This window comes from Eublepharis macularius, chromosome 2, assembly GCF_028583425.1.
Source record: "Eublepharis macularius isolate TG4126 chromosome 2, MPM_Emac_v1.0, whole genome shotgun sequence".
NCBI lineage: Eukaryota > Metazoa > Chordata > Lepidosauria > Squamata > Eublepharidae > Eublepharis > Eublepharis macularius.
This window is the reverse complement of record NC_072791.1, coordinates 98,040,370-98,067,405: the sequence shown is the minus strand read 5'-3', so window position 1 is coordinate 98,067,405 and position 27,036 is coordinate 98,040,370. Positions and strand designations below refer to the sequence as shown.

General features: G+C 41.6%; 1 protein-coding gene across 4 annotated transcripts in view; it reads left to right on the top strand.

Moving 5' to 3' along the window:
• Positions 1 to 27,036, top strand: part of NADSYN1 (NAD synthetase 1) — a 62,023-nt gene that overhangs the window by 13,348 nt on the left and 21,639 nt on the right. For 2 of the 4 annotated variants that reach the window (XM_054972531.1, XM_054972530.1), the window contains exons 7-19: positions 2,127 to 2,215; positions 4,895 to 5,012; positions 6,043 to 6,174; positions 6,577 to 6,651; positions 6,859 to 6,983; positions 10,033 to 10,081; positions 12,555 to 12,657; positions 14,454 to 14,622; positions 18,713 to 18,848; positions 19,252 to 19,358; positions 20,664 to 20,795; positions 23,005 to 23,074; positions 24,620 to 24,748. In XM_054972531.1, coding sequence (XP_054828506.1) covers positions 2,127 to 2,215; positions 4,895 to 5,012; positions 6,043 to 6,174; positions 6,577 to 6,651; positions 6,859 to 6,983; positions 10,033 to 10,081; positions 12,555 to 12,657; positions 14,454 to 14,622; positions 18,713 to 18,848; positions 19,252 to 19,358; positions 20,664 to 20,795; positions 23,005 to 23,074; positions 24,620 to 24,748 — 1,434 coding nt within the window. Of the gene's footprint in view, positions 1 to 2,126; positions 2,216 to 4,894; positions 5,013 to 6,042; positions 6,175 to 6,576; positions 6,652 to 6,858; positions 6,984 to 10,032; positions 10,082 to 12,554; positions 12,658 to 14,453; positions 14,623 to 18,712; positions 18,849 to 19,251; positions 19,359 to 20,663; positions 20,796 to 23,004; positions 23,103 to 24,619; positions 24,749 to 27,036 lie in introns of those variants that run through there. The other 2 variants (XM_054972532.1, XM_054972533.1) reach the window with 2 other exon arrangements.

Sequence of the window (27,036 nt, the reverse complement as noted above, 5' to 3'; positions counted from 1 at the left end):
ATTTCCCCATTGACTGAACACAGACTCCACTTGACCAATGAAGTTCCACACTTAGAGAGGTTGACACCAGTTCATGAACTGATCTGCTGAAACATTTCATCCTTTTTAATTCCAGGTTTCTGAGTGTTTTCACTTTCAATGTCTAATTGGTGACCATTTGTTCTCTTACATCCTCTCTCCTAAAGACCCCCACCCCAAGAGGCGGGCTCATAGAACAACCCCCTCTACCAGGAAGAGGGAGACTCATAGATCTCTTCGAAAGAGGGGTGCTCATAGAACAACCCCCTCTTTCCCCCGTGGGCACTGGCCTCCGTGGGGGAGCCTTCCGAGAGGCTCCTTCATTCCCAAAGACCGGGGCGGGGAGGGGGAGGGGCTGCCTGCCCCGTTAACCCTGACAAGGGCCGGCCCAGGTGGCTGCCTCACCTGCCCCGCGCAGGTAGTGAAGAAGCCCCACCTTCACCCCTGCCTCACTTCACAGAGCCGTTCTCGGCTTGCTGCTGCCAGGCGTTGCTGCCTTGCCTGCTGTGGCTCCCACTGCTGGGCTCCAGCCAGCTGCATGCCTCCTTCCTTCTCTCGCCCTTTGCTTGGAATGGTGGCAGCAGCGGGAAGACCAACAGGAGGGCGACTTTCTCTTCCTTTCTTCTCCCTCCCAGTCTGCCTCTCAACCAGCCAGGTGGTGGCACCTCAGGAAGGAAGGTAAGGAAAGGGAAGAAGAAAAGACACGGAAAGAGGGAGGGAAAGAAAGAGGGAAGCAAGGAAAGAAGGAAAGAGAGAGCAAGAGAGTGAGGGAAAGGCTGGGGAAGAGGCCAGGGAAGAAGGTGGCCTGGGAGAAGCTCCACCCAGGAAGATGGCCCACGGGTCTTTGGGCACCGGGGGCAGGGTCACCAGTCACGTGATCTTTTTTCAGAGGTGCTGGATCTCAGATCCAGGGAGATCCTGCTGAAAAAAAGCCCTGGTCTGCTCTAAAAAGCCGGTTGATAATGCTAAGGAATAACTGTGCTCAGTGAGTGTTAACTAGAGCCGCAGCCTTTGTTTTACTTAGCTCTCCAGTAAGGCAAGGAAGTGCTGGAATTGTGCCATTGTATTAAATGGACAGGTCCTGAGGACCTTCTGTCTATAATACAGAATGTGATAGTTCAAAAGGGAGCCTCTGCAGATGTAATGCTTGTGCTAGATCCTTAAACCGTGGTCAAGAAGAGATCAAAAGTAGGCTTCAGATCTGCTCTCTCTCTGGTGTGATCTCTGCTGACTTACATAATTAAGAATTTTGTTGGCACCAAATGTTGATGCCAAATTTAATGCTGGTTAATGCCAACCAGAATTTGAAATAAATTGAAAAGTGTGGATAAAGTAAAACCTTGGTTAATATTGACCACGGTAAGGTTGGTGCCAACATAACCTGTAAGTAAGTTGCTTAGACCAGTGAGAGAGGAGTGGCAGGAATTCACACACAGAAGGGCTGTTGATAGAGCCCATGCAATTGCCCAATCCCTGTATTTTGGTTAAAGAATAGGAAACCTTATGCCTGAATAAACTTAGAGGAGAGTAACTTGCAGAACAGTGTTAGTACCCAAATGTTCAGTGTTTTCTCCTATAGCTGATAGATAACCTGTATAAATAGATTATATTTAAGGTTTGCTTGAATTACAAATACTTATGTTTTATGTTAGGTAACATTGGGAGAGTTCAAATCAGGTTACTGTGGTGAAAATGATAGGATCTATTCTATGAATTGCTGGCACAACACACTGATGGAAATGGATCTTCCTTACAAAGGCTCTGCTGATGGGCAAAAGACACAATTTTACCCGATTTCCCTCTGCTTTCTGCAGCTACCCAATCCTATGTGACTTTGTTTCCACAATTACTTCAAGCATCAGCTTTTCAGGGATCAAAAGGGGCTGCTGCTGAGGAAAAGAAAGTATGAGGAAGATCTGCTTCCATTGGTGTCTTGCAGTTGTGATTAATATGATACGCCCCATTGTATTATATGATGGCATAATTTATCATACTTTTTTGCCAAGTATTTTTAATTATGTTGATCGGTATTTCTCTGTTACTGGATTGTAGACTATATACATTATCTCTATATGCATTATTATATACGTTTTCTCTGCTTATCTCAGGAAAGTGTTCCATTTGGTGATGCAGTGCTGGCAACATTAGATACCTGCATAGGGACTGAAATCTGTGAAGAACTGTGGACACCAAACAGGTAAGATAGGGATGAATTAACGTGAAAGCATTTGCAGGATGCAGTCGAAAGCTTAGATTACTGCCTGACAGCTGTGGTGTGAAATGGCTGAAAAACAACACATTGAAATTGAACCTGGACAAGACTGAAGTGATGCTTGTTGGGAAGGCAGAGATCTTGAAAGACATTGTACTCCCCACTTTCAACGGAGTTCATCTGATCCTTGCAGACTTGGTTAAGAGCCTAGAGGTTATACTGGATCCAGCGCTACTACAAGAAAAACAAGTTAAGGCAGCCACAATAAATGCTTTCTACAATCTCATTCTAGCCTGGAAGATGGCTTCTTACCTTGACATGGCCACCTGGATCCATGCTATGGTAACATTAAAACTTGACTATTGTAATGTACTATACATTGGTCTCCCATCTAAGTTAACTAGGAGGCTCTGATTGGTGAAAAATGCTGCAGCTCAACTGTTAGCAGGAGTGAGCAAGAGTATGAACATCACTCCCATTCTACAGTCACTCCATTGGCTACCTATCAGTTACCAGGCTCAATTCAAGGTATTGGTTATTACATACAAAGCTCTTCATGGCCTTGGCCCACCATACTGACGGGACTACCTCCTTCCCTATGTCCCTCCTTGGCAGCTTTGCTTATCTGAACAGGGTCTCTTGCAGGTGCCAGTCTGCACATGGGCAAAATCAACAGCAGCCTGTACACGGGCTTTCTCTGTGGTGGCCTCTACCCTGTGGAATGGCCTGCCTAAGGAGGTCAGGAGAGCGCCACTCTCCTGACTTTCTGCAAATAATGCAAAACCGAATTATTCAAAAAGGCCTTTTACTCAGATAGGAGGGCATTATTGTAGGGAGGGGATCTCAGATGCTTTGCTAGTAAGTTCGGGACCATAGACTTCACCACTGTGTTGCCTTATATATTATCTGTTGCTTTAAATATGTACTCCTATATACTACCTGTGCTTCATGTTGTCTAATGTCAGTCCTAGAATTGATTATGTTCTGTTTCATCAATTCTTCAACTCCATATTGGATCCTTGCTAATGCTATGTCTTTGTAAACTTGTATTTATTTATCCTATGACACTGTTTATGGAAAAGTCCTTGATACTGTATGGAAATGTCCTTTATACTGATTGTTCTAGTCACACTATGTAATCTGTCTTGAGTCTTAGTGACAAAGGCGGACTATAAATAAATAAATAAATAAATAAATAAATAAATAAATAAATAAATAAATAAAATAAAAACCTCCCAAACTGATAATGCTATAACACTGAAGGTTTTTCTTTGTAAATAGATGTTACATTGAGTATGTCCATATAATCAGAACCATGGCAGTATGTAGAAGAGATTATTTATATTATTTGAGGTTTTCACATACAATATTTTTGTCACTTTCAGAGGCAGAGGTGGTTTTATACAGTCATGTGACTCCACTCACAACAATATTCTTCATAGTGGCGCTTAGAGCTAGGGTCGATTTTCATACTTTTCCCTTGAGATCTCTGGAAGTTCAGGACAAAACAGAAGCAGTGGGCAGAGACATCATGTGAGACTGCTATCAAAGCTGGAGTGTTTAAAATGTAAGGGCACAATCCAGCAAATGTTGCAATTATGGCAGAGTTGTCACTAAAGTGGTAAACCTGCATCTGAGCTGTACCACTTCACACTTTGAAGGAGAAAGATCACATTATTGAATGGTCCATCATACATACATTTTACACATGGAAACCAGCTTGTATTGGATTGTTTCCCTTGCCCCCCAATGGAACATTTGGATTGTTTCCCTTGCTCCCAATGGAACATTTGATTAAGTGAGACAGTACCTGCAGTCTGAAGTGGTTTACCACACCTAGGTTTACCTGTACAGCAAGCACTAGGCAAGTACTGTGACAAGGATGTAAACCTAGCCAGAAAGTGTTGGGTAATATAGAACATGGATTGCCAGCCTGCAGCATGGGTGCCGCAAGTGGGATCTATAGAGATGTTTATAGCATGTCCTTGCAGGAGCAGGAAGGCCTTGTGGGCTTGATTGTGACAGAATCAGGCTAAGTCTTGCTTGAGTGATTCTCCTAAGCTGTCATTTTGCAGCAACAACATGATACTTGTTCATGTTGTTGCATTCTGTTAATTATGTCTTGCTTATTGATTATTCTTGTATACTGTTCTGGGAATCATTTGTTTTTTTATTTATTTATAACATTTATTAGCTGCCTTTCTACCTTACAGTACTCAAGGCAGCTTACAATAGACAAAATAGATTAAAAACTCGTTAAAATCTCAGTCTAAAACTGGCTCATATCTGGTTCATATTAAATAGTTTAAAGAAAATAAATGAAACAGTATCAAGACATGGGGGCAGCATTTGCTGTGGTGAGTTCAGTGCCACTAACACAAACTTTAGACATGACTTCTGGCAATTGCACCAAAGAGGCAGGCAGCCCCCACCATCTATCTTCCTAGATAGGGGTTTCATTCCATCAATTACAAGCTGCATCAGCACTGTACATAATGCTCTCTAGATTAGTATACCCATCACTGAAGGGTCCAAAATACTGTTTCCAGCTTAATGCTTGGAGTGGTTAAAATACAATTTTTATTTTAACTAGACAGCAAGGTTCTGTCCCTGGGTTAAGTCTCATTGATGTCATTTGGATTTTTTTGATTGCTTAATATGCAGTCCTCATATTGAAATGGGAATTGACGGAGTGGAGATCTTCACCAATTCTTCTGCAAGTCACCATGTATTAAGAAAAGCTCATATGCGAGTGGATTTGGTAAATTCTGCAATGACAAAGGTACATCTTCTGGGGAATATTTTCCCTTTAAGTTTTTAATTTGGTGCTTTGACCATAGATGACAGCCAAGTTCCATAATATCTTTTTATATACTGGGGTCTAATTTGGAATGGTGTAAAGCCAAAGGAAACTGTTTAATTTCCTTAATTTTGTCTTTAGGCAAATGATCAGCTTTCAGAGTCTTAGATAGCAAAGCAATCATATTCCAAACCATACTGATCGTTTGCCTCTGCATTGGGCCGATCCATACATGCAAATGGGCTTCTTAATTTTACCTTACAGTATCTCCCTTATATCATATAGTGAGGAGAAATCTCCTTTGAACTGTAGCAGTCAGCAGATGCAGCCTGGGAAGTTCAGAAGTTTTCTAGTAGAGGGTGCCACAACAAAATTATTGCCACGAGGGGAGTGAAACCTATCACAAAGTGGCTGCCATGCAGGCTAGATCTAATCACAAAATATTGGGAGGTTCCACAAAACATTAGCAGGTTTCAAGCCAATCATCCTCCTATAATGGATGTAGCTGTTTCCAAATGGATGCTTCCTACTGAAGCAAAGATGAAGTCTCCTGGGCTCTTCCGAGGTACCTCTTGTTGCAGTGGGAAGCATGGACTGGCTCTTTGCTTTAGGGAAGAATCAGGTGGATGCCAGGAAACATGTTGGGGAGTGCCATGGTACTCACAGGCATCATGTTGGGGGGGGATCACTCATATATAAGGATGGCGAGGCAGGAGTTTCACGGCCTTTTCCCCTTTCTGGAAGCTGAAAAGTACCTCTAGGGGAGAACATGCATTTTTACTTTGAGATTTTCTGCCTGCAGAAATATTGGAACCATCCAATCCCAAATGTTAGTGAAGAATTGTTGAGCTTGCTGCTACTGAGCATATCAGAATAGGTCACAAGCTGTATTTCCAAGACCTAGTTAAATTTAGCCATGTTGCTTCACTCTTGGTCAATAAAATGAAGAAAGACTGATATGATGCAGTTTGCAATGTATGTGTTTTGATACATGTTTAATATTGCTTTACAGAATGGCGGGATATATATCTTGGCTAACCAGAAGGGCTGCGATGGTGATCGTCTGTATTATGATGGCTGTGCCATGATTTCTGTGAATGGAGCCACCGTTGCTCAAGGACTTCAGTTTTCTTTGGATGCTGTGGTAATGGATATATTTGAGAGTAGTATTTGAGGGTACTAGGTGTTCTTAAAAAAATACCTATTTATTAGTGGAGGTGTATAATGGGAACATTCATCATATGACCATCAGTGAGAGCCAAGGTAGTGTAGTGGCTAGGGCTGGGTTTTGCCAGGGGAAACCTGGGTTCAAATCCCTGCTCAGCCATGCAGCTCACTGAATGACTTGGACCAGTTTCTGTCTCTCAGCCTAACCTGCCTCTGTAATACCCTGAGGTCCGTGAAGGGCAGGATAAAAAAAGTGATTGTGCAATAGGTCTCCTTACATGTTAAAATATTCTAGGAACTATACCACTTCTGAGAAAAATAAATATTAGCAAGAAGTGTTTTAAAAACTTAGAACTGTAGATGCTTCTGTCTTCCTCAGGAAGTCTTGGTTGCCACACTGGACTTGGAAGATGTCCGGAGTTACAGGGCAGAAATATCATCACGAAATTTAGCGGTAAGAATTTCTTATCTGTATTCTGTCATCTACTTGTTTATGTATTTAACAAGGTATAATGGATAGCTGGGACACTTTGCAAAACCCCAACTGAAGCATTCAAAGAGATGGCGGATTCTAAAGCAAATGAAACCTCCAAAATGCTTCTGTGGATAAATCCTACTGTTTCTGATGTTCTCTTGATTTTCTTTGCTTTATGTTGATTAGGCAAGCAAGGTGACTCCTTATTGCAGGATAAAAGTAAATTTTGCCCTTTCGCGGTCTGATGACATAAGCACACCTACAACTGAGCCAATCCAGTGGAGATATCATAGTCCTGAGGAAGAGATCAGGTAGGCAAAAATTTGGAAAGGGGCAGCCCAATCTTATTATTTGCTGTAGCTGTTATGTAGAGAACAGGGAGACTTGCTCCCCTAGTGCCCCCCCCCCCGCCCAGTTATCACAAGGCTGTATTGGTATTAGGCTCTAGACCCACCCCACTGGGCGCAGATAATCCAGTGGAGGCATCATAGTCAGAGATCAAGTAGTAAAAACTGTAAAATGGGCACCCCAGTCTTATCTCTTCCTACAGCTGTTATAGATGAGCAGACTTGTGCTCTTACAACTACTGAAGCAATTGGTGGACAGCTCTTTAATACTGCAGACAGAGGTCCCAGCTACACCATTTGGTCAAAAGGCTGCATTGGTGTGGGAACTGTGAATCTCAACTCTTTGTCTAGTTCTTTTGTTCCTGCCCACCCCCCCAGTGATGTAATAATTTTGGTTTAGGGAATGAGGCTAACTCCCAGGAATTTCCTTGTGTCTCCGGTGCTGGAAGCTTTGTGCCTGATTGTCTACTTTCTATGGTGTACATGTTAAAATGCAGTGGATCTAGCTTAGTTTTTGGATGCCTTATAAATAAATGAATGTCATTATCTATGCTGTGTGTGTGCAGTCCAGAATTTCAATGCTATTATTAATGCCATTTTCCTACAAAGTATTGGAGATTATTAATATGTAATGGTTCAGTTCTTCTACAATCTTCATTCTTTATGGACAGATTCTGTCTTAAGGAGGTATACCCAATCAAGATAGTAACATTTTTCCTGTGAGATTGTTAATTGTTTGTGTGTTAACCAGGGGTTTTTTTCTGGGAAAAGACGTGGTGGAACTCTCAAGAGGGAAATGAGGAAGAAACAAGGGATTCTTTGAAATCATATTATTTTCAAGCACTATTGCCGAGTATTTTCAAGAGGTGCCAGAACTCCGTTTCCCTGCGTTCCCCCTGGAAAAAAGCCCTGGTGAACTATAAATAGGGGTTAATGCAATTTTGTCCCAAATTGTATTTTTAAATTATTTTTAAAAAGGATAAATAGGAGAAGATCTAAAACTCCTAAGATGAGATACTTCCTTTTATTTCATGTAATTTCATTTTATTTAACTTTAAGGGGATTGATTAGTCAATAAGATAACTTGACCAATTTATTATAGTGCATTTTTAATATGTATTGTCGAAGGCTTTCACGGCCGGAGAACGATGGTTGTTGTGGGTTTTCCGGGCTGTATTGCCGTGGTCTTGGCATTGTAGTTCCTGACGTTTCGCCAGCAGCTGTGGCTGGCATCTTCAGAGGTGTAGCACCAAAAGACAGAGATCTCTGAGAGATCTCTGTCTTTTGGTGCTACACCTCTGAAGATGCCAGCCACAGCTGCTGGCGAAACGTCAGGAACTACAATGCCAAGACCACGGCAATACAGCCCGGAAAACCCACAACAACCATCATTTTTAATATCTTTGAGAGGAAAGTGAAACATCTTGGATGATATCAGAGACACTTTGGTAATCCAACAGGTAAATAAGCATTGAAAGGGCTTTTTCCCAAACTGAGTTTATTATCACCGTTAGAGATAAACACAAGATGATCTTGTTTCTGACTTCTTCCTGAAAGAAGATATCTTTCTTTCCAAAATGAATATGTAAAGTGATTTGAAATGGTTTCTAACTTACTTGCAGTGGATATTTCCATAGTCCGCAATTAATCATTTTTCTACTATTGCTTGATACTATTTGATTACTGGCATTAATTCTTTTGCTTATGGAAAGGACTGACTGAATCTATCCTATAGCTCTTCTTGTCTCCATCATTGTAAAATATCTGTTTTTCGTTTTTTAATGCAAAACTATATACAGAATTATAAATTGAAGATCAAAACTTTCAGTATGTGAAAGCATGTTCTCCTCACCCTGTTAGTCTATGGAAAGCAGGATACTCTGATTTCGTCTCCCACCCCTTGCAGCAAGAAATCCAAGGTCTCTTGAGTCAAAGGTTCTTTATTGAAAGATTATATATTCAGAAAGTACAAGAGTCCATAGGTTATCCAAAGGCTAAAGCAAGCTTCTGGCTGTACATAGATCTCTTGTTGAGAATGACGTAGTAGGGGCTTGCTACAGTATATCAAACCCTCTAAACCATCCCCCACCCTCGGTGTCTACCCAGCTGGTACAGAAGGTGGGAAAGTGAAAGGAGCTGTCCCAAGGCCGCTGTGGTGAGCCATCTCAGATAAGGCTGTCTCGGGAACCAAGCTGCTCCTGCTAATACGCACACAGAAAATATTACTGGAAAAGTACAGCAAGCAAGCAATATGGAAGGACTGTGGGCAGCAGACCTGACACACCCCTTGACCATGAAGCATTATTAATAACAATGAATAAGCTCTTCAACTCTAAACATATTCATTGGAATTGGATTTCAATGGAACAGCTACCCAAACTAAAATACAAACAGAAGGTCCATACGATACATCTAGACTTAAGCTATACCCTTTCAGATTGTACAACATGATACATGTGCTCTTCTGTTTAGCTTAGTGTGATTCGGACCTGAAGTCTAAACCTAGTTATTGTTAAGTGTGTTTTTCTGATGTAACAGTATCAACTCGTTTTGTGAATAAAAAAGTGTATTGTAGTATGAAGACTACTTCTTTTGTGACTATTTGTATTCTTTAAGCTTCTTTAAGCTTAAAATACGTTCATTTTGCTTCAGTCATGAAAGGATGCCCTGTTAAAAAAAAACTATTTTTTCCCAAATGTATAAGAGGACCCTGAATATTTTTTGCATGTACTTGCACAGGGAAAACTGTATACATACCCAATGAATGTGGCACACACTTATAATGTCAGAACCTAAATATAAATGTTGCATAAAAAACAGCCTTTAACTGTTGTCTTCAGCAAGTGGCAAGTTTTCCTCCAGTCTAAGTAACTGTAAGTAGTGAGTATGGGCACAGTGTTAATGGAGGGCACTGAATGGCTGATGACTACAGGTGAATCCTGGAGGAAAAAAATCCTGTACAATCTTGAGCAAAAATAATTTCCACCTTGAAATATCTGCTGTTACTTTTCAGCCTTGGTCCTGCATGCTGGCTTTGGGACTACTTAAGGCGTAGTGGACAGGTAAGGAGAATACCCAGTTGTCATAGTTTTAAGCATCATATTTTTAGTACTAGATGATTCTAGCTACCTATATTTGAAATTTGAGGATGCCTTTTTCTTATACCTTGCTACTGCTCAATCTTCCTTTTAAAATCAGTAACAAAGCTAATTTTTTTTGAGGCAGTTTCTCCCTGTTCAAGAAGCTTCTATACAATTTGATCTACTTGATCTGGTCCCCATTAATGGCATTTTGTAGAAGGCATCTCCTAGGGGACAGGGTTGAGGGAAATGTGCTATGGTCATATTTATTGGCAGCAGCAAGGACAGGGAATTGCTTTGTACTGTAAATAAGACACTGTAGGCTAGTTTTAGTTTTTTATTTGGGAATGGGATTAGTGGCACTGGCTAAGGTCTGTGTGTTCTAAAGCAGTGATGCCTAGCCTTTTTAGTATGCTGAACCATAAGTCCAGCCTTGCTTGGTATGGTGAATCACTTAAAAAAAATAGAGCATGCACAAAACAATAAGACTGCATATGCCTTGGGGATTTACTTTCACAGGCTTCATGACACTTTTGAGTTGGCATCCATATCTTGGGAAACACTATACTAAAGCTATGCGAGAAGAGGTGCACATAATTCTAATTCTGAGTGCGGGTTTTAAAAATAATTTTGTGACATGATGAAGTAACACTTGGGGCCAAATAAAAGCAAGGTCAGATGGATGTAATGTTACAGTGCAAATCTGATTACCTGGAAAATGTCCCTTCCCTGTATGAGAGGCTGCAGTCCCAGGGGCTAGTGAGAAAGGGAAAACTCTTTAGTGGGCAAGAAGCCTGATGTGCCTTAAGCATGGCAGAACTATTGCAGTCAACCGTAGTGCAGTGGCTACTCTGTCCCAGTGTTACAGCTTATCAGGAAAGCACATCATAGGCCTCCTGCTATCTCAGACTGGTGAGAGGTTCCAGGCAGGGGATATGGTGGAGTTTTCATTTAGTGAAAAGAGGATCTTGATACCTCAGACCCGCAGCTGAATGCTTGTGCATTCAGTCCTATACCTTTGTGCTAATCCTAAACAGTAGAGTTTTTATCTCCTCATAAATGACAAAAAATTGAGCTGTTATACCATTAAGTGGAATGCACTCTATAGTAAACTGGCTTGTATTACTTAACTATATAATGTACTAGTTAACTACATATAGATAACTAATATTTGCTTCTAGTTTAGTGCTTGAAGAACTCACAGATAGGATAGAGACTATTGAGTGCTCTGGTCATTGGAAGTCTCTAATTCCTGGATCTCCCTATCCCATCCCTTTGGGCCTCTTCTGTTATCTTAGAGAAACATGCAAGTCTTGGCTAGCAGTGACCTTGATGTGTCTAGATTCTAATTTTCTCTCCTGTTCCCAGATGCTGGGAAGTAGGCATTGTATACATAATACATTGTATACATTGTATACATTGTATACATCCCCTTTGGGGATGGGATAGGGACATGAAAAATGATTGACATGACGTCTTACAATGCAGTTCTCTTGCATTCCAACTATTCCATGCATGCTTCATTATGGCTGTACAATTTGCCACCAGTGGTTGCTCTTTATCTTAATAACATTTCACATGCTACCTGCTGCAAGCCTCGTAATAAAGACCACCTTTTTGATTTTTATGTTGACTAAAATTAGTTTGCAGTAATACAAGACAGACAAAAGGAAATACTACTTTCTTCAATGAGTAACTAAATTGTAGAATTTACCACCTCTCAACATAGTGATGGCCACAAGCACAGATGGCCTTAAAAGGGGGTTAGAGAGATTCATGAAGGATAGGTCTGTCAATCAATGGCTACTAGTTATGGTGAGTAAAGGGAATCACCATATACAGAAGTAGCAAACCTTTGAATGCTCGTGCTGAGAGGCAGCATCAGGGGAAGGTCTTGGCCTCTTTACCCTGTTTGTTAGTCCTCCCCAGTAAATGGTTGGCTGCTGCATGGAGCAGGATGCTGGGCTAGATGGACCATGTCTGATCTACAGGGCTCTTATTATGCTCTTGTAAAAGGAATTTCTTTATACTAAAAACATATTCAAGGAGCAATCGTGGTATTCTTCTGCAATTCATGCGTTATTCAAAGACTAGTTTGTGTAAAGAGAGCTGAAAAAACAAAATCAAAAAGAGTCCAGTAGCACCTTTAAGACTAACCAATTTTATTGTAGCATAAGCATTCGAGAATCAAGTTCTCTTCGTCAGATGCATGATACAGAGATACACCAGTCTCTGTATCATGCATCTGACGAAGAGAACTTGATTCTCGAAAGCTTATCCTACAATAAAATTGGTTAGTCTTAAAGGTGCTACTGGACTCTTTTTGATTTTGCTACCACAGACTAACACGGCTAACTCCTCTGCATCTATGAAAAAACAAAAAGATTTGATTTTTGAAGAGAAGATATCTGATTCACAACAATGTTTTTTTCCTCCCCTTGCTGCATCTATTAAGGGCGGATTTCTCTTACCACTTAGTGGTGGTGTGGATAGTTCTGCTACAGCCTGCATTGTGTACTCGATGTGTCTTCAGGTGTGTTCTGCGGTATTGAATGGAAGTAAGTGCACCTGATTAGTAAGATTGCCAGGGGTTAGCTGTAGATTCCAGCATCATGCTTTGCTTTTTTAAATTATCACATCAACTTTTGTATGCTGAGAAATCTTTGAGGGTCTTCCATAGATCCTCTCCATGTTGCAATAGATTCTGGGGCATATTCTAGGTTGCACACGTGGTTCCTCTGTGGCATTGACTAGGCATACTGGACTTTGCTATAGCTCTGTATGTACTAAATATGCTCCAAAACACCTTCCAGTGTTATCTTATAGGTCTGCTTTAGTGGGGAATATAAGTAGTGATTGTTTCAGGAAAGCTTACATTTCATTGCTGATGTTTTCAGTGAGTTGTTTTCATGAGACCCCAGTGGTCACTGGAACACAGTTTGAAAGCCATTGTTTTGAAGTATACCCGTTTACCTACAATTCATGACTTAACTTTGTGTAATTTAATTTTGAGCATCTGAGACAATGTATTTTTAAAAAATTTGGTCTAGTTAGTGCAATCAATGGAGCCCTAAGGTCACACAAGAATTCTTCCTTGGCTTAGATATTTTAATTCCTAATATTTGTCCTGTCTGTAGTCTAGAATTATGGGGAAATTACAAGCTAATACATAAGAGCAATACTAGAAATAAATTATTTCAAAGAGATTCTTTTTGCATGTGGTCTATTCTGCAATACCAATAAGACATTTAGTTTTGGGAAAAGTTTTTTTTTTTTTTTTACAAAATATCCAGTGTAAGAGAAGAATGGCTCTGAGTCAGCTAACATTAGCGCTATTGAAGCCAAGTAATTTGCTGATAATGTAAGCCCCAATACTTTCAACTGGTTTTCATCATGACTAATTTTAACTGGATCAGGACAAATATACTGAAAGCATACTATTTATTTATTGCAAACATTTTAATGCCACTCTTCCCAAGTTCTAACTTTACTTCATAACAACATAATGTTATTTTGGTCTCATGAAATATAGTAATCTTACTTGACATTAAGTCATTCTATAATGACTTAGAAAAAAAAGGATCCATCTCAGCAAAAGTTATATATTTTTTAAAGTCCCATTGACTTTGATGAGAGTGTTTTAAGTATGTGTATGACTATCAAGCTGACTTTAACAGGACAAAGCCTAGAAATATTGAAAGTGAATATTGGCTGAAAGTGGTTTGTTTGTTGAGATCAGAAGTTAATTGATGGGTTGGATCCTAAGACATTGTTTCATTTGCACATCCTCCATTGTGCAAGTGGAAGTTTATTAGTAAAGCAACACAAATAGTCACTTGACCTTATATCCTGAAATATACTTGTGCTTATGCAACTAGTAGTGCAAGCAGAAGTTACCCTATGACTCAGCTGTTGATTGTGCTGGAGCATTAACATTTCCACAAAGAATGCTGTTCATACAAGCAATTCTTCTAGCACGAAGTCAGAGCATGAATGGAAGTACACTTAACTCAAGAAATTTCCACATGCAATATGTAGGGTTCAAGCCAAGTCTTGTTTCTTGGAATCCAAATATTTGTGCCATCCGAAGCAGAGTTACACACTTCTAACTCCATTGGGCAGACGGATTTCAGGGAAGATAGTCTTTCATCTCTGCTTTAAATGTTTTGTAAGCTTAACTGCATAAGTAAACTGAAGTTCAATTTTTTTTCTTACACAGAATTGTGTTATTTTGTGAAATAATTTGAAAGATGCTAATTTCTATATTTTTTCAAAGTCAGGCATGAAAAGATGTATTGATTCAACTTCGCTCTTCCTGTTTTTTCTAATTTTTTCCTTTCCTGCTCTTTTTCAGATCAAGATGTACTGAATGATGTGCGTAAGATAGTAAACAATGAAGCCTATGCACCAAAGGATCCACAGGAATTTTGTAGACACATCCTAACAACTTGCTATATGGCTAGTGAAAACTCTTCTCAGAATACATATGACAGAGCCAAATCTTTGGCTGAACAAATAGGCAGGTATGGAAATAATAAACCTTTAAAATTCACAGTGTAATAAAAAGCTTAGAGGCCTTAGTTCAACTTTATTTGACAAGTAACAGCATTGGATGTGGATATTTATTCAAATGCATATCTACACCTAGATATTCATTCAAATGCACATCTAGGTTACTTCCAAATATAGATCAGATCACCACTTGTGGACTGGGAGGATTGTAGAGTTAAAATATTTTTTTAACAAACTGACAACATTAGTTTGCCTGGGATGTAAATTTGTATTCCACCATGTAGTTTTCTTGTAAATATGGCTTTTGCTTTCATTGTATGTTGGGTTATTTGTATTGTGTTTTGAAATATTTTGTGTAATTAAGGATGTGATGGATTGATTTTTGTCATAGGGATGTCCTTTACAGATGGAATCTCTCCCCCATCTCAGTATTTCATCTAACAGTTATTCCTCAGGATTCTCTATCTTTTTGATTATTATGAGGTATTAAGAAGACTGCAACTAGTGCTTTGAAAATATACTACTTTTTGTAATTTAATCTTTAGTAGATAAAACATCAGGTCTTTGAGCCTTGTTGTGAATCTTGTGCTCCAACCTGCTACCTCCGATATCTTTTCTCACACCTCTTAGCCCTGGAATAGTGTCCCTGGTTTGTCACTATTTGATCTGAATTTCTGGGTCCAATTATTAAAGAATAAATGTTAGTGTATATTTCAGCCCAATAGTTCTATTCTGTAAGATGGGGTAATGAAGGACCAAAATTACTGTATCCTTTAGAAATAAGCTGTTGAGCTGTACCTTCCAGGGCCTTGGAGAAAAGGGAATGAACCTTGAAGGGCTCCAGCACACCTTCCAATTCTGGCTTTGTATCTTTTAACATGCTGGTATATTGGAACAGCTTTCTTCCTCATTAGCTACTTCCCTGTCTTTCTCCCGTGGTCCTGAGAGTGGGGCAGTCAGTCCTGACTCAAGGGTAGCTCCTCCTCCTTCCAAGCAGGGTCGGACAAACTTGCGATCCTAGGGGGAGGGGCTCCCCTTGGCTCTCCAGTTTTTTCCGGCCCTGCTTCTGCGGTGAAGCAAACTTCGTTGCTCTCTGGAGCAAACGATCCTGGGGAAGAAAAAAGAAGAAAAGGCATTTGCAGGCGCTCGCTCGCAGGGGAAAAGGAAGGACTTGTTCCTCCACCCCCACCATACCCACCACTCCCGAATCAGGTGGGGGCACGATTTGACTGTGAGCAGCAGAGCCGACGTTTTTTCCCAGGAGTGGGAACCCGGCTTCTGCAGGGGCTGAGGCTAAGTCAGGGAGACAGCCGGGCGGCCACAGAAAACAAAACCGGCCGCTTTTTTGGCGTGAAGCCTTGCGAACGGCGCAGCCGCGGCAGAAAAGCTGCGGCTACAGCAGCAGGAGAAAAAGAGCGGCAAAGCCCCATTTAGCGCCGGAACGCCAGATCAAGGTAAGAGGCGTTTTGAAGGGGGGGTGCTTGCCACCCACCAGTTGGGGCTCCGGAGGGGCTTCTAGCAGGCCCTAATGGGGGCTGCTCAGCTCAGTGTGTTCCCGCAATTGGTATTCTCCCTCTTTCTATGCAGGGAAGTTTTTGGTGGGAATGGCAGCGGAGGCGAAAGCGACTGAGGGGAGGACGGTGGAATTAACCCTCAGTGGTATGGAGTCATCCAGCCCCCCTTTATCACCCCACTTATCCCAGAGGGAGACTCTAGATACAGAACCTGACCTTTCTGGCCAAGAAGCTAAAGCCAATATATTGGCATGGATTAGGTCAGAAATAAAGAAAAGTGTGGAAGGGGCTGTGAAAGACCTTAGGAATCAGGCTGTAAACCCCGGTTCAGAGACAGCAGGACAATCTCTCCCAGGTCGGAAGAGACATGCCAAGCCATCCGTGGCCACTAAATCAAAGAGAAAGAAGGTGGAGAGTTGGCTAGAGGGAGACTCCAGTGTGTCAGAGGATTCCCCTTCAGGTTCGGATTTACATGAGCAATCCTCACAGAGTGAGGAGGGAGAGCTTTCAGATGAGGAGGAGGAAGATGTAGGCCAACTGCAGACCAGGCTTTTTCCTCAAGAGGTATACAACAAACTACTGGCTAAGGTCCTTAGGACACTCGAGATTTCCCAGACTCCTTCAGGGTCCCAAGATTCTGAGCAATTATATCCACAGGGCTTAGAAAGGGCACTTCCAAAAATGGGGCCCAAACAGTCAGGGGTGCCACTCCCCACTGCCTTTCACAGCGTCCTCAAGGCTGAATGGGACAATCCTGCGAAACCCAAAACATATCATTCTGCTTTCAATAAGTTTTACTCTTTGACCCCTGATTCGGCAAAGCAGGTTAGGCTGCCTACTGAGGATGATCCTGTCTCGATTCTTGCTACGTCATCGATTCTACCAATGGATGCAGAAGGTGTGCCAAAGGACCCGTCAGATAAAAAGATAGAGCAAGCTCTGCGCAGGAACTATGAAGCTTCATCGGCAGCACTGAGAGCCTCAGCTACAGCGTCACTTTTTGCCAGAGCAGCATACACATGGGCTTCAGACCTGGCTGCTGCAGGGAGCGAGGTTCCCAAAGATATTAAAAACGAAGCAAAGAAGATTGCTCTTACCTCGGCCTTTGCAGCGGATGCTACATTGGATGCCTTCCAAATGTCGTCCAGGGCCATGGGTTTTAACGTCACCGCCCGGCGTAACACATGGCTTAGGAATTGGGATGTAGACCCACAAGCGCGTAGTAGAGTAGCAGCCATTCCCTTCTCGGGGAGTAAGCTCTTTGGAGAGGCCTTGGATCAGATGGGAAAGCTTATGAAAAAGCATAACCTTCAAGCAGTATTCAGACCCACCCGAAAAATACAACAGATGCTACGATCAGCAAAAGACAGTAGAGACCCCCTCACCTCTGCAGGAGTATACCGTATACCCTGCAGCTGTGGACAAGTTTACATCGGGACCACAAAGCGTAGCATCCAGACAAGAATAAAAGAACATGAAAGACACTGCAGACTTGGACAACCTGAAAAATCAGCAGTGGCTGAACATAGCCTAACTCAAACAGGGCACAGTATCTTATTCCAGGACACCAAAATACTGGACAACACTTCCAACTACTTTGTCAGACTGCACAGGGAAGCCATTGAAATTCACAAGCATAAGCAAAACTTCAACAGGAAAGAAGAAACCTTAAGAATGAACAGAGCATGGTTTCCAGTTCTGAAAAACACCAGGCTAACAAAACATTCTATCCCCAACAATAGCCCTGCAGAGAAGATTAGCACATCAAGTACCAATCCATATGCAAAAGAACCTCCTCAGGATACAGTGAAGCCTCCCGCCATTAGCATTCCACACCCTGGGAAACTCTTACAGGATGACTCAGCTCAACCCCACCCCTCCTGAGTAGATACAAATGACCTACATCTTTTCCACACTGTGACACTGAGAGATCTCTGTCTTTTGGTGCTACACCTCTGAAGATGCCAGCCACAGCTGCTGGCGAAACGTCAGGAACTACAATGCTAAGACCACGGCAATACAGCCCGGAAAACCCACAACAGCCAAGGATCTATAATAATACGTGGCAAGTGTTCCATTTGTGGTGCATGGAGAGGAGTCTGGTTCCAACGAAGGCTTCTGTCAAGAAGATTTTGCTATTCTTACAGGAAGGACTGGAGAAGGGGCTCAGCACGAGCACGTTGAAGAGGCAGGTGGCAGCATTGTCGGCAGTGCTGGGTTCGAAAAGAGGAATATCACTCACGAAACACCCGCATATTAAAAGATTTTTGAGAGGCGCCATGATGTTGAATCCACCACAAGTCCATAGTCCATAGATTTCCGAGTTCTGAAGGTCTTTTGTAGATCTGGGCTGGAGGAAACTACACAGGGGTTTTTGTAAAAACTGTGGCAAGGCTAGAGAAGTTGGATATTTTTACAAGGATGTTGTGTGATGCTAATCGAAACTTAGTGTGCTAGGGAAATGAGAATCTGTATTCTTTGTAGGAAAATAAAATGCTCTAAGACCAATAATGATAAACATCTGAATTGTTTCATAGAGACACCAAGAATATTGTTCATTAGAATTAATATATGCTCCTCTTCCCAGTTATCATATAAACATAAATATAGATGGAGTTGTGAAGGCCGTTTGGGGAATTTTCAGTGCAGTGACAGGACGATTGCCCCAATATCACGTGTGCGGAGGGACCAGCAGGGAAAATCTGGCCCTACAGAATGTGCAGGTACAATATTATAAAAAGTGTGATTTTCTTACTCTTTTTCCAAAAGGAAAAACACCTTTTCTCTCTTTGACAGAGGAAGTTTACTGCTGGTTTACTTAAGGTTCCCAAGGTAGATGCGCAACAATGGAGTCTGAACTCTGATTTATCAAATGAATTTAATGTTTCTTATTGTGGCCTTTATGGCCTCTTTACAACATGCGTTGACTCCTTTAGAAAGGAAGAAGTAATTCACTTTCCAACTGTTCTCAAAACATTTTTTAGAAACCTCTGATCTGTAATTTGTTGCCACTTATTCCTTATTGCCCTATTGTTTTTAATGGCTGCTGTTGAAATCATTCTATGCATCTGACATAGCTTGGCATTTTCATTTTATGAAAATCTTGTTTCTGAACTTAATTTCTAGGCTAGAATAAGAATGGTGTTTGCTTACCTGTTTGCACAGCTATGCCTTTGGACTCGGGGAATACCTGGTGGACTGTTAGTGCTTGGAACAACTAATGTGGATGAAAGGTGTGTACATCTTAAAACTCTTGAATATTAGGAACAAAAGTTTCAACAGGCTTATGTAAAAATCTAAAATACTACACTTTATCCTAGCCAAAAGGCCAAGAAGTGATTTCTGAAATGCAGGCAGCAGTGAAAATACTGTTGTGTTAAAGCATGGAATTAGTAGTGGTCTCACTACCAAAGGTAATTGCCCCGTTTTCTCATGTATCCCTGTGTAGTGATTCAGCTGTTGTTTAGGAATTCAGAAAAGTCTTTTAGCACTGTAGTTCAGCTGTGGGGCTTGGGTGTGGGGAGGATTGTATACTTCATTTGATCTTGTTAGTTTGGTTAAGTGTTTTGGTCTGTATGGTATGTAGTGCCCAGTCAGATTCGTGAAGTGGACTGAGGAGTATTTTGTGTGCATGTGTGTGACATACCTAGGGTCTTCTCGGTGGATTTCATGTATCTAATTAAAAAATTGTTGGCAAGTTATACTGAATAAAGTGACAATAATTGAATAAACAGAATCTAGCTTTATCTGTGGTTATTCACCAAGATGGCAAAAAATGTCAAATCTGAATGCTGAGGTTTGGTTGTGTATGGTGGATGGGATGGGGCACCCAGGTTTTTTGCATTTTCTCCAGAGTAGCTCATTGTGAATTCCTCTTCTGTGGAAGTCTCTGAGAAATGAGAAGGCTCAATGTACTATGTAACAAGGATGACTATGGTTCTGAGAGTCTTTAGGTACATGCAAGGGCTTGGCTTGCACAGATATATTTGGTAGCTTTTCTCAGTTCCTGACAGGAAGCTTCTTTCACTGCTTTAGAAAGCCAGTTTGGTGTAGTGGTTAAGAGCGCAGGACTCTAATCTGGAGAACTGGGTTTGATTCCTCACTCCTCCACTTGAAGCCAGCGGAGTGACCTTGGGTCTGTCACAGCTTCTAGCCCTCTCAGCCCCACCCACCTCACAGGGTGTTTTGTTATGGGGATAATAATGACATAGTTTGTAAACTGCTCTGAGTGGGTGTTAAGTCATCCTGAAGGGCGGTATATAAATTGAATGTTGTTGTTGTTGTTGTTATTTCTGAAACTTCTCTTAGTTGCAAAAGCATCTTACACACTAACATTGGGCCTGCTCTAAGAAAAGACCAGTGTCTGAAGTCCGCCTGAGTTAGGAAACAAGTTATGTGGTACTTTAAATTGCAGGATTTGTCCTCAGAAACATTAAACAATGTTCACACTGTTCTAACTGAGCAACAACTTATGAGAAACTGCAAAACTCTTTTACTGAATTGTATGTTAAATAAAAATATTTGTGCTGTGCCCTCAGTCTTCAGGGATACTTCACGAAGTATGACTGCTCCAGTGCTGATATCAACCCTATTGGTGGAATTAGTAAGAATGATTTAAGAAGCTTTATACAATATTGCCTTGAGAATTTTCACCTAACAGCACTTGAAAGGTGAGGAGTAAAGTATAAAGCTTTGCCCCTGCATATATTCTGCTGTAAATTGGGTTTGAATCTGGACACGTCTTCCTCCTGTATGTTATTTGATATCAGAGAATACTAATTCTCACTGAGACATCTAACATTATTTTAGTTGAGTTCTGAATGCCAACAAAAGACAGCATCATTGATTAAAGATGATTATATCTGGTGTAGTTTCCCTGACTAGTAAGAGTCCAGTAGCACCTTTAAGACTAACCAATTTTATTGTAGCATAAGCTTTCGAGAATCAAGTTTCTTCGTCAGATGCATGGTACAGAAACTGGTCAAATATAGAAGAGGAGGGGGGAGAAGGGGAGGAGAGAGAAGATGCAGTTGTGGGGGAGAGAGAGGGATGGAACCAAAACATTCCTTTGCTAGTAAATGTAAACATCTCCTCTTGGAGGTGCTACTGGACTCTTTTTGATTTTGCTACCACAGACTAACACGGCTAACTCCTCTGCATCCCTGACTAGTAAGGAATCGCTTACCCCTGTCTTGGAACCAACTGCATTCAAATAGTCTTTTCGGACGCATGCTCTATCAGTAAATACATTTGGGTGGGGAGAACTGCTCACTTACACCCCTGTGGAAATGACATCATGACACACATAAAGGGGTGTAAAGTACAATCAAACTCAAGTGCAGTCTCCCCAATTGCTGCAAAAATTGTCCTTACCAAGGATTTATTTATTTATTTATTAAAATATCTATATCCCACTGTTCCCCTGGCTGGTTGGTTCAGTGTGAATGTGTGTCATTGTATGGATGTGCTCAATATAACACAGGAGTCTTGGGGCACCTTAAAGACTAATAGATTTGTTATGGTGTAAACTTACATGAGCAAAAGCTTGCTTTGTCAGATGCATTCATTGTCATGGTTACGTTCAGCTGCAGAGAGACTTATACTCAGAGCTACAAAGAGAAAGGGGGAGGGGGGTACTGAAATGGCAGGCCAGAAGGCCTAGTTTTCCAGGACAAGGTGTGCTATATTACATTGTAGGGAACAGGTTAAAACACGTTCTAGTGTGAATATTCTACAAAAAGTTAGTGTGGACTGCCCCCAGCTGTTGATGATTGTTTGGGTTATTGATAAAAATGACTATTTAGTGTGATTTTTCAGTCCCATTGGAAAGTATGGAGACACTTTGAGGACTCATTATCATTAGCTGTCTTTCTGAATTACGGATATATACTTAGAAATGCATAATGTGGTGTTTGAATTTTTTTTTAAAAATCCTATATACATGTGTATTTGTATCTGTACAAAGCTGCATGCAGATGTATTTATTTTATAATGCTTTTCTGCTGTCTTTCTCACAAGCAGGGCTCCAACCAGCTTACAATAGCAGTCACTCTAAACAAACACTATCATACAATAAACAGCACTAAAATCTCATGTTATTCGGATCAAGGGAGTTATAATCCTTTATCCAAGCTAGTCATTCTCTCAGGGCTGAGCAGCTAGTTTTCCTCAGCCCTAGCTGGAGTTTTCTCCCTACTCTGGAGACAGGTATTCATGTAGTGCCTCAGATATAGAGAACTGTGAAGCTGAGTAGTTGGTCACCCTCAGCTCTGGCTGGAGTTCTTTTCTCCACCCTCTGAAAGCAGTACTGTTTATTTTTGCCTAATAACTCATGCTTGAATAGATTATTAAACTATATTAAACAGACTGGAGAAAAATCTAAATAAGCAATATTTGAATCTTTGTTGGCTAAAGTCACTATAAATATCACATCCCTTTATGTAGCTTTTGGCCAAATAATAATTTGCAGTATATGCGTTACATACACAATGTAATGATTGTTTTTTGGATTTTCAGTAGGTGGAAACTCTTAGCCTTTTCTAGCAAGGGTCAGGCTGGGTAGAAGAACACCTAGGATGGGCCATCATTTAATGGCAGGGCAAATACTTTTCATGCAGCTGGTTCCAGTTTAATTCCTTGGCATTTACAGTTAAATGACCCCAGATTGCATGGCCTGCGGAAGACTTTCTTCTAGTAATCCTGGAGAGCCACTGCTAATGAGAACAGACAACACTGGAATAAATGGGCCAATAGTCTGACATGGTATAAAGTAGTTTTATATGTCCAACCCAGAAAGGAAGGAAGCCTATCAAGCGGCTCTACCCCCTTTTTTGGAGACTAAAAAAACCCTAACCTGATGGCTTTCCCTTTTCTACGCAGTATTATTTCTGCACCACCAACCGCAGAGTTAGAGCCGCTAAAGGAAGGACAAGTAGCTCAAACAGATGAGGTAAAGAGCAGTGAGTATGAAACCAAATGTAAGTCTTACCTATAGTTGTGTAGCTATTAATCAGCAGCAAGGAAAGCTGCACTTTCTGACATTCGCTAGATAAATCCAGCGCCGGATCTAGGGTTGCCCACGCCTGGGGCAACCCTTGCTGGCCACCTTGCGTGCGCGCACAGCGTGCGTGCGCTCCCCGCGCTGCGTGATGACGTCACTTCGGTAACGTCATCACGCGGGGCGGAATGGAGGCAGCGTGCGGGGCTGGGAAGCCTCCCGCGCTATTTGCCTCCCCGCAGGTGAATGGCACGGGTGGCCTTGCAGCCCCCGCGCTGCTTTCGCCTGCCCCGCAGGACAGGGGGCGGCCGGCTTGCTGCGCACCCCCTGCCCTGCAGGGCAGGCAAAAGGCAGCATGGCCACCTATGCCATTCGCCTGCCCCGCAGGATAGGGGGCGGGCGGCCGCCCCCTGTCCTACGGGGCAGGTGAAAGGCAGTGCGGGGGCTGCGAGGCTGCCCGCGCTGCTGCCTGCGCCCTCTGGCAGCTGCTCCCGGCGCCCTCTCCCTGGTGGTGCCGGGGGCAGACTACCCCCCTGCCCCCCCTCGATCCGGCCCTGGATAAATCAGTCCACATTTGCACACTTTTCCAAAAGTATTTCTGCTGGACGAGGCTTCCCAGGTATTGGAGACCGCACTGGACACATTGATGCAATGGCAGCATTCTGTTATTCCTGCAGACCAAGCTTCCACACGTTTCTAGTGTGTTCCATAACACTGAGAAGTATTGGGGAATTCATGAAGCCCAGAGCACCACATCTCTAACTGTTCAGTATAGTCTTGGAATGTGTATGGAAGATAATGATTGAAGTCAGGATTAATTTAAGTAGCACACAATGTATTGAACTGACTGGTTTTCCCTACTGCTACTGCCACACAGTGTGGGGTGCTGACAGCCCAACATAGAGCTATGAATTTACAAAAGTATGGAATGATGTAGCCAGGTCAGCTAAGTTGGAGTTGAGAGTTGGTGATATAAGGCACTCTTGGGCATGGCAGCTTTGCTTTTTAAACAGCAAGGCTGGATCCGTGAGCACCCTCAAACTCTTAATATGCACTGGGAATGTCAGCTCTATCCAAAGCAACCAGCATTACCTCCATCTTATCTGGACTCAGCTTCAGCTTGTTCTACCTTAGCAACTGGACCAAGGTCTCAAAGCATTGGTTCACAGCTGAATTGGATGCATCTGGAGCTTAGATAATGAAATAGAAAGATGTGTATTATCTGCATGTTGATGGCATCCAGCCCTAAAGCTACAGATGATTTTGTTCAGCAGTCTTCTCTGAGTACTGTGAACAAGGATTTTAAACAGCAAGCTTGGAAAAGATTTCTACCTGAGCCTGTAGAGTTACTACAAAGCTGACCATATTGGGCTAGATGAAACATGTATATCATTCAGTGTAAAATGGCACTTTATGAATTAGGACATTGTGAATTAATAATTTCTTTTGTTGATCTTGTTTCTTATTTTATGGCCGTGTGTGTATATGTAATTTCAGGAAGACATGGGGATGACATATGCTGAACTCTCAGTCTATGGCAAATTAAGGAAAATAGCCAAAGCTGGACCTTACAGTATGTTTTGTAAGCTGATCACCATGTGGAAAGACATTTGTTCCCCAAAAGAGGTAACAAAAATTTCCTGATGCCCCCATTCCTTTTTCTCATGGCTCAGGAGGGTGATTTTTTTAAGGGCATAGATTTATAGTCTATTGTGCTGTACATTGTCTGTATTCTCTTGGTTTTGCTGTCTTTCTTTTTATAGTCCATTTCTTGCAGTATTAGATAATAATTCCCTTGTTTTCTATGGACATACACAACATATTTCCAAGGACGTGTTTATTGTTTAAATGTTAGTAATTTTGGCAGTGATTAATATGCAATAATGTGTGTGACAATACGTAATTGAAGAGTTCCATGTTTTCAGTTTTACAAAGTTTAGTTTGATTTCCAAATATGGTATTGTGAATGTATGAGACTGTTTCTGTCTAAATAGTACACTTTGCTTTCTGTACCACAACATTTGTTTTCTAATTTCAATGTTTATTTTTTCCTGCCTCTCATAAGGTGAAAAATAAGATATAAGTGTTTATTCTCTCAAATATATTGGGTATTTTGTGGGGAGTGGAGGGGGTTGAAGAACATTAAGGTATTTATACTGTTAAATTTTGCAAATATGCCAAATACTACAGTTTTATATACTAAGTTAGAAATAACGCATTTTATGTTGTTAAAGCAGTAAAATAAGTTTACGTTTGATAGGAAAGAGAGTATTGTACGGCTTCAGCATTCCCAGAAATTTTTCTTTTCTAATTTGGTTATCACAGCAATTTGAACATTGTCCTGTGAGGGGAGAAGAGAGTGTGTGAGCATGTTTCTCAACTAGAGGTGAATACGAATCACAATATGAAGCAAAAAAATGCACAAACCAGGCCGATTCGTGGTTCGTGAAAACACGATTCGTGGGCTCACTCTCCGAGGCTTGGCCGCGTTGGGACAAAACAGACGGGGTGGATAGATAGACACGCACATTGCGGGGCGGGTGGGGGGAGACGAAGGGGACGAAGGCGTTAAAAAAAGAAGTTTAAAACACGCACCCTGTAAAATGTCGGCTGTGGTGGTGCGTGTGTGGCGAAAGCAAAGCTAGAGGAGGGGAATCTGGGTCATTCCAGCGACTGCTTTCATGGACTAGCAACATTTATCTGTCTGTCTAAAACCGCTGCATTTTTAAAAAGAATCCTCCGGGGCGTGGCGTCGTAGAGGAGAGGAATGGACGCATGTTGAGAGCGCTCCAATCCCCCCGAACCCAAATCTCGCCCTTACTCGCTACAACGAAGGAAAATTTGCAGGAAAATAATGTACACAAACTCCACTAAGAAAAAGAAAAACGATCCAAAGGCAGTTAAAAACTTACAGACGTTTTTCGCGGCTTCAGGAGGATCGGTGGAGACAGAACGCAGCGGCGTGGAGAGAAACAAAATGGCGGAACTCGCTGCAAACGACGATGTGAGAAAGGTAATTGCTACAGAAAAATACCTAGATCCCCAACTCGAAAAACTACGACAAGACATTGTAGACCAAATGGCTAAACTTATTAACCCTATCACTGCACAACTCATGGACATAAAACGTGACTTACAAACAACTAATCAAAAAGCTGAAAAAGCTCTGGACGTGAGTGTGCAGGCTCAGCAAAACGTCACAGACATGCAAAGAATAATTACGGAGCAGCAAGACAGACTAACAAAGCTAGAAATCAATGCCAGGCAAAATCATGTTAAGATACGAGGAATAGACGAACAGTATACACACAATATAGATCTCATAAGCTTCATTGCTAACTGGCTAGCTAAACAACTAAGGCTTGAGGAAGGAGTCTTCCCCTACATCACAACAGCCTACCGAGTGGGACCTTTTCAACAAAACAAAAACAAAGAACGCCCGAGAGATATAATCATAGAGGTACCCGACCAGAGGACAAGAAAGAAGATAATGGAAGAAGCTAGAGCAAGGGGATCACTTAAATGCGAAGGCAAACATATATATATTTTTGCTGATCTCCCAAAAGAAGTGCTTGCTAAAAGAAGGGAACTTAAACCAATCTCTGAGACCCTGCAAAAAGCGAACATGAGATACAAATGGCAGGATCAAAGCAAACTTATGGTCATCCATCATGGCAAAAGATATATTGCAACTGATATCGATACGGGACTAGAGCTATTGAATGCAGTCGGGTTAGAAACACCAATGGAGATGAGCAAACAAAATCAGAAAAGAAAATCTTCAGACTTACTATCTCCTCAGAAAGGGAGTAAGATCCCCATCAGAGACACTTAAATCTTCTTATTTTTACCACACCACAAACTGGTAAAACTGGATAAATATACTTCGGTTTGACTGTTTATCAAGTTGTAGT